Genomic DNA, 15438 nt, shown 5'->3' with positions numbered 1-15438 from the left:
GCTATTCCCCATGGTCCTTACGAAGTTCCCAGCATCCACTAGGACGTCAGAGAAATATATATCCCGAAACTAAGTTGGGGGAACTTATATACAGGGAGTAACCCCCTGTATATACCCCTATATGTATACAAGCAGCCCAGGGCACCCCTCCACCCCCGCGCCCCGCACCCACGGAAGCCGTTGATGTGTGGTAGCCATGGAGCGCAGCGCGCACGCTGCGGTACCCTGGCGGGGTGAAGACACCCGGTGTCCGGGTATGTTCCCCCGCCCGGGATCATTCAATAAATGCTGCACAGGGCGCTCCCCCCCAGCGCCCTGCACCCTGCATGCAGATGGTGTGCGGGAGCAGGAAGCGCAGCGCTACCGCTGCTGCTCCCTTCCGTTCACGGCACACTGGTGGGGTGAACATACCCGGTGTTCGGGCACCGAAGTATGTCCCCCCGCCAGTGATCTACACATTATATATATATATATATATATATATATATATGCTGCCCAGGGCGCTCCCCCCCAGCGCGCTGCACCCTGCAGGCTGTGTGTGTGTGTGTGTGTGGGAGCATGGAGCGCAGCGCTACCGCTGTTGCTCCCTCCCGTTCGCGGCACACTGGCGGGGTTAACATACCCGGTGTTCGGGCACTGTAGTATGTCCCCCCGCCAGTGATCTACCTATTATATATAAATATATGCTGCCCAGGGCACTCCCCCCCGGCGCCCTGCACCCTGCAGGACGATGGTGTGTGTGTGGGAGCATGGAGTGCAGCGCTACCTCTGTTGCTCCCCCCTGCGGCACACTGGCGAGGTGAACATACCCGGTGCCCGGGCACCTAAATATGTCCCCCCGCCAGCGTTTTAGACCCTCAGCAACATGCCCCCAGGGCGCTCCCCCCCAGCGTTCTGCACCCTGCCAGAGCCGTTGGTGTGTGGGAGCATGGAGCGCAGCGCTACCGCTGCTGTTACCTCCGTTACTGAAGTCTTCTGCCGTCACTGAAGTCTTCTTTTCTTCCTATACTCACCCGGCTTCTTTCTTCAGGCTTCTGTGAGGGGATTGACGGCGCGGCTCCGGGAACAAGCAGCTAGGCGCACCAAGTGATCGAACCCTCTGGAGCTAATGGTGTCCAGTAGCCGAGAAGCAGAGCCTTTAAACTAAGAAGAAGTAGGTCCTGCTTCTCTCCCCTCACTCCCACGATGCAGGGAGCCTGTAGCCAGCAGGTCTGCCTGAAAATAACAAACCTAACAGAAAGTCCTTCAGAGAAACTCAGGAGAGCTCCCCTAGTGTGTGACCCATCACTCCTGGGCACAAAGTCTAACTGAGGTCTGGAGGAGGGGCATACAGGGAGGAGCCAGTTCACACCCAGCTGAAGTCTTTATAGTGTGCCCAAGCTTCTGCGGATCCGTCTATACCCCATGGTCCTTTTGGAGTCCCCAGCATCCTCTAGGACGTATGAGAAAAGTCGGTTTATTCTGCTGTGTGTAGTGGTTGGATCATGACAAGGAACAGTTTATAGACGAACTACAAAGATGAAACATACACAATGTAATATATTTTGTTGAATAATTAATAATTGGCAGTACACATTCGAGGCAGGAAGTGTTCTCCTGGTATCCACCAAATCCCAGATTCCACTGTCATACGGTGAAGCGGTTATTGTCCGTTATCCAGAGCCCAATAGTTGGGTCTTCTGGAGGCTTGGCAGGATAGAGCCATGCTAAAAGACTGGACCTGTCCTAGTACAATATCTGTGACAATGGAAGATGTGAGTGGGTGAAGCCTCTAAGTGTATGGCTACAGCACCTGTACAATCATGGAACAATCCATACTGTATTGGACAATTGAAATTTCCATACAGGGTCTAATTCAGAGGTGGATGCTATTTAATTATTTCGCAATTGTCCCATGGTTGAGGATCTGCGCAGGAGATGCACTGCGCATATTCAGATCTGGGGATGCAATGCTACTCACTGTGCCCCAAGCACTGCAGCATGACTGACATGCTTCTGACATTTTGGGGGCGGTAACAGGAAGCGTCCCAGAAAAATAAGATTTTACTTACCGGTAAATCTATTTCTCGTAGTCCGTAGTAGATGCTGGGGACTCCGTAAGGACTATAGGGATAGACGGGCTCCGCAGGAGACATGGGCACTTTAAGAAAGAATTTAGGTTCTGGTGTGCACTGGCTCCTCCCTCTATGCGCCTCCTCCAGACCTCAGTTAGAGAAACTGTGCCCAGTAGAGCTGACAGTACAAGGAAAGGATTTTGGTAATCCAGGGCAAGATTCATACCAGCCGCACCAATCACACCGTATAACATGTGATAACAACCAGTTAACAGTATGACAAATAACAGAGCATCAGGTCAAACCCTGATGCAACCATAACTTAACCCTTATTGAAGAAATAACTATATACAAGTATTGCAGAAGAAGTCCGCACTTGGGACGGGCGCCCAGCATCCACTACGGACTACGAGAAATAGATTTACCGGTAAGTAAAATCTTATTTTCTCTAACGTCCTAGTGGATGCTGGGGACTCCGTAAGGACCATGGGGATTATACCAAAGCTCCCAAACTGGCGGGAGAGTGCGGATGACTCTGCAGCACCGATTGAGCAAACACAAGGTCCTCCTCAGCCAGGGTATCAAACTTGTAGAACTTTGCAAAAGTGTTTGAACCTGACCAAGTAGCCGCTCGGCAAAGCTGTAATGCCGAGACCCCTCGGGCAGCCGCTCAAGAAGAGCCCACCTTCCTAGTGGAATGGGCCTTAACTGATTTTGGCAGCGGCAATCCAGCCGCAGAATGAGCCTGCTGAATCGTGTTACAGATCCAGCGAGCAATCGTTTGCTTTGAAGCAGGAGCACCAAGCTTGTTGGAAGCATACAGGATAAACAAAGACTCTGTTTTCCTGACCCTAGCCGTTCTCGCTACATAAACCTTCAAAGCCCTGACCACATCAAGTAACTCGGAATCCTCCAAGTCAGTAGTAGCCACAGGCACCACAATAGGTTGGTTTATATGAAAGGATGAAACCACTTTTGGCAGAAATTGTGGACGGGTCCGCAATTCTGCTCTATCCGCATGGAAAACCAGATAGGGGCTTTTAGGTATCAGTGAGGGGGCATCTCCTCGAATTCCAGCTTGTATCCCAGAGACACAATATCTATTACCCAGGGATCCAACTGGGAGTGAACCCACTTGTGGCTGAAATTTCGAAGACGTGCCCCCACCGGGCCTAGCTCCGCCTGTGGAGCCCCAGCGTCATGCGGTGGATTTTGTAGAGGCCGGGGAGGACTTCTGTTCCTGGGAACTAGCTGTATTGTGCAGCTTCTTTCCTCTGCCCCTGCCAAGAAAGGACGCACCTCGGACTTTCTTGTTTTTCTGTGATCGAAAGGACTGCATTTGATAATACGGTGCTCTCTTAGGCTGTGAGGAAACATATGGCAAAAAATTTGACTTTCCAGCAGTAGATGTGGAGACCAGGTCCGAGAGACCCTCCCCAAACAATTCCTCACCCTTGTAAGGTAAAACCTCCATATGCCTTTTTGAGTCTGCATCACCTGTCCATTGCCGAGTCCACAGGACCCTTCTGGCAGAAATTGACATAGCATTTATTCTAGAACCCAGTAGACTAATGTCTCTTTGAGCATCTCTCATATATAGGACAGCGTCTTTAATATGCCCCCAAGGTCAACAATATAGTATCCTTGTCTAAGGTATCAATTTCCTCATACACGGTATCCGTCCATGCTGCTACAGCACTACACACCCAGGCCGACGCGATCGCCGGCCTCAGTAAGGTACCTGAATGTGTATAAATGAACTTCAGGGTAACCTCCTGTTTGCGATCCGCAGCATCTTTGAGGGTAGCCGTATCCTGTGACGGCAGGACTACCTTTTTGGATAAGCGTGTTAAAGCTTTGTCCACCTTAGGGGAGGATTCCCAGCGTAACCTGTCCGTTGGCGGGAAAGGATACGCCATAAGAATCCTTTTGGAAATCTGCAGTTTTTTATCTGGAGATTCCCAAGCCTTTTCACATAACTCATTTAGCTCGTGTGAGGGGGGAAAGGTTACCTCCGGCTTCTTTTCCCCATACATATGTACCCTCTTGTCAGGGACTGGGATTTCCTCTGTGATGTGCAACACATCCTTAATTGCTATAATCATATAACGGATGGATTTAGCCAATTTTGGCTGTAACTTTGCATCATCGTAATCGACACTGGAGTCAGAATCCATGTCGGTATCTGTGTCAACAAATTGGGATAGTGGGCGCTTCTGAGACCCTGACGGCCTCTGCGACATAGGATCAGGCACGGGTTGGGACCCTGACTGTCCTGAGGCTTCAGCTTTTTCTAACCTCTTATGCAAGGAATTAACATTATCATTTAAAACCTTCCACATATCCATCCAATCAGGTGTCAGCGCCGACACCACATTCATTTGCTCCCGCTCTGCTTCCTCATAGCCTTCCTCATCAGACATGTCGACACAAGCGTACCGACACACCACACACACAGGGAATGCCCTTTTTGAAGACAGTTCCGCCACAAGGCCCTTAGGAGAGACAGAGAGAGAGTATGCCAGCAAACACCCCAGCGCTATAAACCCAGGAATAACACAGTAACTTAATGTTAACCCAGTAGCTGCTGTTTATATATTGTCTTTTGCGCCTAATTATGTGCCCCCCCCTCTCTTTTAACCCTCTTCTACCGTGTATCTGCAGGGGAGAGCCTGGGGAGCTTCCTCTCAGCGGAGCTGTGGAGAAAAAATGGCGCTGGTGAGTGCTGAGGAAGAAGCTCCGCCCCCTCGGCGGCGGGCTTCTATCCCGCTTAAATATGCAATTTTTGGCGGGGGCTCATACATATATACAGTGCCCAGCTGTATATATGTTTAACTTTTGCCAAAAGAGGTCCCAAATGCGGCCCAGGGCGCCCCCCCCCCCATGCGCCCTGCACCCTTACAGTGACCGGAGTATGTAAGGTGTGTGGGAGCAATGGCTGCAGTGCTGTGCGTTACCTCAGTGAAGAACGGAGTCTTCTGCCTCCTGTGAAGTCTTCTTTGCTTCTCATACTCACCCGGCTTCTGTCTTCCGTCTCTGCGAGGGGGACGGCGGCGCGGCTCTGGGATAGGACGGCGAGGGTGAGATCCTGCGTACGATCCCTCTGGAGCTAATGGTGTCCAGTAGCCTAAGAAGCAGGACCTAGCTTCAGAGAGTAGGGCTGCTTCTCTCCCCTCAGTCCCATGATGCAGGGAGTCTGTTGCCAGCAGAGCTCCCTGAAAATAAAAAACCTAACAAATTACTTTCTCTCAGCAAACTCAGGAGAGCTCACTGAAAAGCACCCAGCTCGTCTGGGCACAGTATCAAACTGAGGTCTGGAGGAGGGGCATAGAGGGAGGAGCCAGTGCACACCAGAACCTAAATTCTTTCTTAAAGTGCCCATGTCTCCTGCGGAGCCCGTCTATCCCCATGGTCCTTACGGAGTCCCCAGCATCCACTAGGACGTTAGAGAAATAGGGAAGCAGCCTCACTAGCCCCGTCTGCGTATTTTGGCCGGACCAGAGGGTTATTCAGATGTCAGTTAGTTGCGGAGTTGATCTGAATGCTGCAGTGGATCAAACAGCAGTGGATCTTTACTTAAGACGCCTCCTGCGGCTTTTGCATAACTCTGCACAGCTGCTGAGTACAAAGATGCAGCGGCTGTTCTGTCACCGTCCACTTCTAGATCAGCCTTGCAGTCCTTACTGCAGTGCTAAGAGCTCTCTCCTCTTCCACCTGTCACTGCCACAGTCCGCCATTGATCAGGTACCTGAATTATTATATGGGCAAAGGGACAAGGATAACGAACAGCTGACATTTCTGTTAAAAGAAAGTGTATATTTACACAATAGTCAGATTAAATCAATTCAGTCACATTTGCTTAAAGTACGGATTTGTACCTAATGTAATAATAAGAATTTACTTACCGATAATTCTATTTCTCGTAGTCCGTAGTGGATGCTGGGAACTCCGTAAGGACCATGGGGAATAGCGGCTCCGCAGGAGTCTGGGCACATCTAAAGAAAGCCTTAGGACTACCTGGTCTGCACTGGCTCCTCCCCCTATGACCCTCCTCCAAGCCTCAGTTAGGATACTGTGCCCGGACGAGCGTACACAATAAGGAAGGATTTTGAATCCCGGGTAAGACTCATACCAGCCACACCAATCACACTGTACAACTTGTGATCTGAACCCAGTTAACAGCATGATAATAGAGGAGCCTCTAGAAAAGATGGCTCACTACAGCAATAACCCGAATTTTTTGGTAACAATAATTATGTACCAGTATTGCAGACAATCCGCACTTGGGATGGGCGCCCAGCATCCACTACGGACTACGAGAAATAGAATTATCGGTAAGTAAATTCTTATTTTCTCTGACGTCCTAGTGGATGCTGGGAACTCCGTAAGGACCATGGGGATTATACCAAAGCTCCCAAACGGGCGGGAGAGTGCGGATGACTCTGCAGCACCAAATGAGAGAACTCCCGGTCCTCCTCAGCCAGGGTATCAAATTTGTAGAATTTTACAAACGTATTTGCTCCTGACCAAGTAGCTGCTCGGCAAAGTTGTAAAGCCGAGACCCCTCGGGCAGCTGCCCAAGATGAGCCCACCTTCCTTGTGGAGTGGGCATTTACAGATTTTTTGGCTGTGGCAGGCCTGCCACAGAATGTGCAAGCTGAATTGTACTACAAATCCAACGAGCAATAGTCTGCTTAGAAGCAGGAGCACCCAGCTTGTTGGGTGCATACAGGATAAACAGCGAGTCAGATTTCCTGACTCCAGCCGTCCTGGAAATATATATTTTCCGGGTCCTGACAACGTCTAGCAACTTGGAGTCCTCCAAGTCCCTAGTAGCCGCAGGCACCACCATAGGTTTGGTTCAGGTGAACGCTGAAACCACCTTAGGGAGAAACTGAGGACGAGTCCTCAATTCCGCCCTGTCCCAATGGAAAATCAGATAAGGGCTTTTTCAGGATAAAGCCGCCAATTCTGACACGCGCCTGGCCCAGGCCAGAGCCAACAGCATGACCACTTTTCCTGTGAGATATTTTAACTCCACAGATTTAAGTGGGTCAAACCAATGTGACTTTTGGAACCCAAAAACTACCTTGAGATCCCAAAGTGCCACTGAAGGCACAAAAGGAGGCTGTATACGCAGTACCCCTTTAACAAACATCTGAACTTCAGGGACTGAAGCTAGTTCTTTTTGGAAGAAAATTGACAGAGCCGAAATTTGAACCTTAATGGACCCCAATTTCAGGCCCATAGATACTCCTGTTTGTAGGAAATGTAGGAATCGATCCAGTTGAATTTCCTCCGTCGGGCCTTACTGGCCTCGCACCACGCAACATATTTTCGCCAAATGCGGTGATAATGTTTTGCGGTTACATCCTTCCTGGCTTTGATCAGGATAGGGATGACTTCATCCGGAATGCCTTTTTCCTTCAGGATCCGGCGTTCAACCGCCATGCCGTCAACGCAGCCGCGGTAAGTCTTGGAACAGACAAGGTCCTTGCTGGAGCAGGTCCCTTCTTAGAGGTAGAGGCCACGGATCCTCCGTGAGCATCTCTTGAAGTTCCGGTTACCAAGTCCTTCTTGGCCAATCCGGAGCCACGAATATAGTGCTTACTCCTCTCCATCTTATCAATCTCAGTACCTTGGGTATGAGAGGCAGAGGAGGGAACCCATACACTGATTGGTACACCCACGGTGTTACCAGAGCATCTACAGCTATTGCCTGAGGGTCCCTTGACCTGGCGCAATACCTGTCGAGTTTTTCCCAACGGTTTATAATCATGTGGAAGACTTCTGGGTGAAGTCCCCACTCTCCCGGGTGGAGGTCTTGCTGAGGAAATCTGCTTCCCAGTTGTCCACTCCCGGAATGAAAACTGCTGACAGTGCTATCACATGGTTTTTCGCCCAGCGAAGAATCCTTGCAGCTTCTGCCATTGCCCTCCTGCTTCTTGTGGCACCCTGTCTGTTTACGTGGGTGACTGCCGTAATGTTGTCCGACTGGATCAACACCGGCTGACCTTGAAGCAGAGGTCTTGCTAAGCTTAGAGCATTGTAAATGGCCCTTAGCTTCAGGATATTTATGTGAAGTGATGTCTCCAGGCTTGACCATAAGCCCTGGATATTCCTTCCCTGTGTGACTGCTCCCCAGCCTCGCAGGCTGGCATCCGTGGTCACCAGGACCCAGTCCTGAATGCCGAATCTGCGGCCCTCTAGAAGATGAGCACTCTGCAACCACCACAGGAGGGATACCCTTGTCCTTGGTGACAGGGTTATCCGCTGATGCATCTAAAGATGCGACCCGGACCATTTGTCCAGTAGGTTCCACTGGAAAGTCTTGCGTGGAATCTGCCGAATGGGATTGCTTCGTAGGAAGCCACCATTTTTACCCAGAACCCTTGTGCATTGATGCACTGAGACTTGGTTCGGTTTTAGGAGGTTCCTGACTAGCTCGGATAACTCCCTGGCTTTCTCCTCCGGGAGAAACACCTTCTTTCTGGACTGTGTCCAGGATCATCCCTAGGAACCGAAGGCAAGTCGTCAGAACCAGCTGCGATTTTGGAATATTGAGAATCCAATCGTGCTGCCGCAACACTACCTGAGATAGTGCTACACCAATCTCCAACTGTTCCCTGGATCTTACCCTTATCAGGGAATCGTCCAAGTAAAGGATAACTAAAATTCCCTTCCTTCGAAGGAATATCATCATTTCGGTCATTACTTCAGTAAAGACCCGGGGTGCCGTGGATCATCCCTACGGCAGCGTCTGAACTGATAGTGACAGTTCTGTATCATAACCTGAGATACCCTTGGTGAGAAGGGTAAATTTTGACATGAAGGTAAGCATCCTTGATGTCCCGAGACATCATGTAGTCCCCTTCTTCCAGGTTCGCAATCACTGCTCTGAGTGACTCAATCTTGAATTTGAACCTCTGTATGTAAGTGTTCAAAGCTTTTAGATTTTAAAATCGGTCTCACCGAGCCGTCTGGCTTCGGTACCACAATAGTGTGGAATAATACCCCGTTCCCTGTTGCAGGAGGGGTATTTAATTATCACCTGCTGGGAATACAGCTTGTGAATGGCTTCCAAAACTGCCTCCCTGTCAGCGGGAGACGTCGGTAAAACAGACTTTTTTGGAAACGGCGAGGGGAATACGTCTCGAATTCCAATTTGTACCCCTGAAATATTACCTGAAGGATCCAGGGGTCTACTTGCGAGTGAGCCCACTGCGCACTGAAATTCATTGAGAACGGGCCCCCACCGTGCCTGAGCTTGTAAAGCCCTAGCGTCATACTGAGGGCTTGGCAGAGGCGGAAAAGGGTTTCTGTTCCTGGGAACTGGCTGATCACTGCAGCCATTTTCCTCTCCCTCTGTCACGAGCAGAAAAGAGGAACCCTTTTGTCCGCTTGCCAAACAGGACTGCGCCTGATAATACGGCGTCTTATTTTGAGAGGCGACCTGGGGTACAAACGTGGATATCCCAGCTGTTGACGTGGCCACCATGTCTGAAAGACTGACTCCAAATGTCCCCTTTTTTAAGGCAATACTTCCAAATGCCGTTTGGAATCCGCATCACCTGACCACTTTACTGGTAGAATTGGACAACGCACTTATACTTGATGCCAGTCGGCAAATATTCCGCTGTGCATCATGCATATATAGAAATGCATCTTTTAATTGCTCTATAGGCAATAATATACTGTCCTTATCTAGGATATCAATATTTCCAGTCAGGGAATCCGACCACGCCAACCCAGCACTGCACATCCAGGCTGAGGCGATTGCTGGTCGCAGTATAACACCAGTATGTGTGTAAATACATTTTAGGATACCCTCCTGCTTTCTATCAGCAGGATTCTTAAGGGCGGCCATCTCAGGAGAGGGTAGAGCCCTTGTTCTTACAAGCGTGTGAGCGCCTTATCCCCCCTAGGGGGTGTTTCCCAACGCACCCTAACCTCTGGCGGGAAAAGGTATACTGCCAATAACTTTTTAGAAATTATCAATTGTTATCGGGGGGAAACCCACGCATCATCACACACCTCATTTTATTTCTCAGATTCAGGAAAACTACACGTAGTTTTTCCTCACCAACATAATACCCCTTTTTGGTGGTACTCATATTATCAGAAATGTGTAAACATTTTCCTTTGCCTCAATCATGTAACGTGTGGCCCTATTGGAAAACACGGTTTGTCTCGTCACCGTCGACACAGAAGTCAGTATCCGTGTCGGCGTCTGTATTTGCCATCTGAGGTAACGGGCGCTTTAGAGCCCCTGACGGCCCATGAGACGTCTGGACATGCACAAGCTGAGTAGCCGGCTGTCTCATGTCAACCACTGTCTTTTATACAGAGCTGACACTGTCACGTAATTTTCAACAGTACATCCACTCAGGTGTCGACCCCCTAGGGGGTGACATCACTATTACAGACACTCTGCTCCGTCTCCACATCATTTTTCTCCTCATACATGTCGACACAAACGTACCGACACACAGCACACACACAGGGAGTGCTCTGATAGAGGACAGGACCCCACTAGCCCTTTGGGGAGACAGAGGGAGAGTTTGCCAGCACACACCAGAGCGCTATATATATACAGGGATAACCTTATATAAGTGTTTTCCCCTTTATAGCTGCTGTATTATTTATACTGCGCCTAATTAGTGCCCCCCTCTCTTTTTTAACCCCTTTCTGTAGTGTAGTGACTGCAGGGGAGAGCCAGGGAGCTTCCCTCCAACGGAGCTGTGAGGGAAAATGGCGCCAGTGTGCTGAGGAGATAGGCTCCGCCCCCTTCTCGGCGGCCTTATCATCCGTTTTTCTGTATGTTCTGGCAGGGGTTAAATGCATCCATATAGCCCAGGAGCTATATGTGATGCATTTATTTTAGCCATATAAGGTTTTTATCGATTTATTGCGTCTCAGGGCGCTGCCCCCCCAGCGCCCTGCACCCTCAGTGACCGGAGTGTGAAGTGTGCTGAGAGCAATGGCGCACAGCTGCAGTGCTGTGCGCTACCTTATCTGAAGACAGGACCGTCTTCTGCCGCCGATTTTCCGGACCTCTTCGCTCTTCTGGCTCTGTAAGGGGGCCGGCGGCGCGGCTCCGGGACCCATCCAGGCTGGACCTGTGATCGTCCCTCTGGAGCTAATGTCCAGTAGCCAAGAAGCCCAATCCACTCTGCACGCAGGTGAGTTCGCTTCTTCTCCCCTTAGTCCCTCGATGCAGTGAGCCTGTTGCCAGCAGGTCTCACTGAAAATAATAAACCTAAACTAAAACTTTCACAAAGAGCTCAGGAGAGCCCCTAGTGTGCACCCTTCTCGTTCGGGCACAGAGATCCAACTGAGGCTTGGAGGAGGGTCATAGGGGGAGGAGCCAGTGCACACCAGGTAGTCCTAAAGCTTTCTTTAGATGTGCCCAGACTCCTGCGGAGCCGCTATTCCCCATGGTCCTTACGGAGTTCCCAGCATCCACTAGGACGTCAGAGAAAAATAGACTATTGCTTACTTACTTTACCTACTCTCATCTATTTAATATTTTGCAACTGTCTATGCTTTCTAAATTTCATAAATGCAGCCTGTAAAAAAATTACACATAAATAAATGAAAGGATATCATATCCAAATCTCAGTTTATCATCAAGCTTCAAAGTAATGTAAGTTTGTTCCAGAATCCTGATATCATTCACAAATGTCTGTAATGAAAAACAAACATTAAAATTTAACATAACACTGATAGTGTTAGTATTATATACATATGAAGATTACAAGTCGCTAGAGCAGTGGATCCCAAACTTTTTTGAATCACGGCACCCTAGAGTATCAGAATTTTTTTCACGGCACCCCTAGGCCAAAAGTTGAAATATGTAGAAAGAAATATTCAATTAAGTAAATTATGTTTATATGTCATCCATAAATTCAGTTATGTGGTGAGGGATAAACGCTTATCCTGATCTCATGTTCATTCCGGCATTACAACGTACCAAAGATGACTACGTTTATTGTTGCAGTAATAGTTTAGATTCCTGTTCCTGATCCATACTACCAGTATTTTCTTACAACAGTTGCCATCATATATATTGTCACTATATAAAGGCTAATTCCATCATTGAAATGTATTGTAATAAAGTTAAGATTGGCTAAAATAAAGTGTTTCTATATTTTTTATTTTTGGGATAAAAGAAATACTTTTTTGCTGGTGATTCTGTACATACCAATAAACTGTGCAGTGTTGTATATTTTAAAAATGTTTTATTTTTTTATTTTTCTTACAATGAAGAAATCTACAGTGCATCAGTGAGGAAGGGAAGCAGAACCATAGCCACGCTCCATCAAATAGGGACCCCAATGGATGAGGCCACACCTTCCTGAGCACCAGGGCCTTGCCAATCTCTTGGTGGCCCAGCCTATACACCTAGGTAACATAAAACAATGTTTGAGGGAGCAGACTAGACAATCCAAATACTGAATAGTATTGTACTAGGTTAGCCTGCACGGGTTCCAATGTATAGGTTGACAGTAACTAAGTAGACAACCAATAGGCTGACAATATATGTTCGACATGCATTAGGTCGACAGGTACAAAAAGTCGACATAACAATGGTCAACACATGTTTTTTTTCATATTTATCCAACTTTGGCTTGATTTTCTATACACAAGACTATGATTGGGAATAGTTACCTGGCTGAAGAGTGGCAAGTGGAACGAGTCTGCAAAGGTACACGTTTCCACTGATGGGGGTCACATATGATAACCCATACAAAATGACACATAAAAAAAATAAACCCACAAAACACTGTGTTGACAATTTTTGTGTCATCCATTTCCATATTGACATTTTGCCTGTCAACCTTATACACTGTCTACCTTTTCCAGGTTGACCTTTTGACCCCTGTCGGCCATATTGGGGTCGACCTAATGACTGTCTACCCATTTACTGTAGATCTTCTATACCACACCCAGCATGCACACCTAATCTGAGATTACACAGCAGGAAGCCAGTCAGTGCTGTTAACATTCTAAACTAAAGCTTAGTTGGACTATGTTGTAGTAATAAATTCATTTGAAGCCACTTGCTTAATAGTGAAATGCAGCCAAATATGTGTGTGATTAATGCTAAGATCCTTATTAGTAAAATGATAATACTGATAGTACTATTATTAAGAAATATGGCAACCTATAAAGGCAGTTTAGAATGCATCAGGTTTCCTTGACATAACTGCCAAACCTACATGTCTTTTGGTTTGGAAATTGGGGGATAATAGAGGCAAATAATAGCGGAGCCATTTTTACAATGTGGTATTTAAAGCCGATGGATGTAAATAAGCTTGCTAGGCTAACCTATCGCTTGCTGGAAGGATACAGTAAAAAGATTTAAAAAAGCAATAACATGGAGTTGCTGATTATAGGTTACAGCTTTCCAGTAGTTTTAAACAAGCTCAGAGAACACAGGGGCAGATGTATTAAGCCTGGAGAAGGCATAAGGAAGTGATAAACCAGTGATATGTACAAGGTGATAACGCACCAGCCAATCAGATCCTAACTGTTAATTTACATATTGGAGCTGATTGGCTACTGCCTTTATCACCTTGCACATATCACTGGTTTATCACTTCCTTATGCCTTCTCCAGGTTAATACATCTGCCCCACAGTCCGAAGGAAAGACAGAACATGTCAATATAATGTAAAGGTTATAACACTGGCCAAAAATAGAAAGCTATCACAAAGACATATAATCTAGCAAGTAAATAAACACTTAGGGGATGTTAGTTGAATATAAATTCCGATTGCAGAATAAGTCTTGTGTTTTTGCATTGCGCATGCTCTGGAACCAATCATATGGAAGTACACTATGTAGACAAGAGTGATTGGACAACACCCGCGTAAGCAAAATGGTGTGCTCCTGCAGCAGACTGCGTTTGTGAAAGTATAAAACGGATAGAGGGACAATGATTAGATCATTTGCTAATTAAATAGCCTTTCGGATGTTGCTAACAGAGTTTGAAAAGGGGCTCATCGTAGGCTGCGCGATACCATGTTTCCAGAGCCATGTTGGACTGGTATACAGAATATCTGGTAAATTGGATGGACAGGCCAGCTCAGAGTCCAGATCTTAACCCCACTGAGAACCTTTGGGATGAACTGAAGCGACGGGTGCTTCCTAGACCAACTTGACCTTGACACTTGGTAACTGTACTTAAGGAGGAATGGCAAAACATATAGTACTGCCTGCTGTTGTCCAGGAACTTGCGGACAGTTTGCCAAGAAGGGTGTCTATAGTAATCACTGCACGTGGTGGACTTACAAAGTACTGACATCAATAAAATCTTGTTGATCTGTTTGCTGTCAGTGTCCAATTACTTTTGTCTACAAAGTGTATGAGCGATGCAGAATCGTACGTACAGTAGTTCAAGCAAGTCACCACTTTGTAGAGGGGGAATAGAAGCATAATTCAACCTACTTCCAAGAATACTATATGCACTAAGAATAGGCTTATACAGGCGTGCCCTGATGAGGACAAGGGCTATCAAACTAGACGTACAACTTTGCATATGGGAGAATATGCTTACTGTAGTTCCCTGCAAGTTATTCTGCTACAATTACAGATGACTAGCGGGCAAATCTTCACCAGGTACTTAATCATTATTATTATTATTTATTGTAGAGTTAAAAAAAAATGTACATTTAGCAACAATAACCTTACTGCCAGTTTTATAATCATTCATATCATATAAAAGCTGCACAATAGATTCTAAAGGCCACCCATACATTACTGCGACTTCTCCTACAATATATTGCATGCGGCCCTTTTGCGTGTGACATATCACATGCGATCCTGTTCCCCTCTGCCGGAGCCCGCCCCGAGTCGGTGGTTGGACGTACAGCACGTCTGATCTCTGATTCCAATCCGATGCGCACGGGACCGCAGATTGGATAGAATGTCAAATACATCTTGTTTGGCAACTTTTTACCCTATTTCTCGGGCCGATCTGTCGGAATCAGGTGAAAAGTAGCCATATCGGATAAGTGTATGGCCAGCTTTAGTCCTATGTTCTTTGCAGAAGGTTTTATGGATATAAACATTGCAGTCTGCTCTGTTAAGTGTTCTGTTCTTTTATACAGGGCCGGCGACAGAAATTTTGGGTCCCGGAACACGTATTTCTCTGGGGCCCCTCATCAACCCCTCTCAACACACTTGTATGTATAATATATATTCATATTGGTATATATATATATATATATATATATATATATATATATATATATATATATATACACACACACACACACACACACACACACACATAGAGGTTGATGGGGGGGCCTCAGAAAAATACGTGTTCCGGGCCCCAAAAACTAGGTTTATGGTAAGAACTTATTGTTGTTAAATCT

At 47.1% G+C, this 15438-nt stretch overlaps 1 protein-coding gene across 6 annotated transcripts in view; it reads right to left on the bottom strand.

The window, feature by feature from the left end:
- The window catches only part of CEP170 (centrosomal protein 170), a 619381-nt gene that overhangs the window by 401457 nt on the left and 202486 nt on the right, over positions 1-15438 (bottom strand). For all 6 annotated transcript variants that reach the window (XM_063917739.1, XM_063917738.1, XM_063917740.1 and 3 more), the window contains exon 4: positions 11661-11739. In XM_063917739.1, coding sequence (XP_063773809.1) covers positions 11661-11739 — 79 coding nt within the window. The remainder of the gene's footprint in view (positions 1-11660; positions 11740-15438) is intronic.

Source organism: Pseudophryne corroboree, chromosome 4 (genome assembly GCF_028390025.1).
Source record: "Pseudophryne corroboree isolate aPseCor3 chromosome 4, aPseCor3.hap2, whole genome shotgun sequence".
Classification (NCBI taxonomy): Eukaryota; Metazoa; Chordata; class Amphibia; order Anura; family Myobatrachidae; genus Pseudophryne; species Pseudophryne corroboree.
This window is presented reverse-complemented; position numbering and strand designations above follow the sequence as displayed.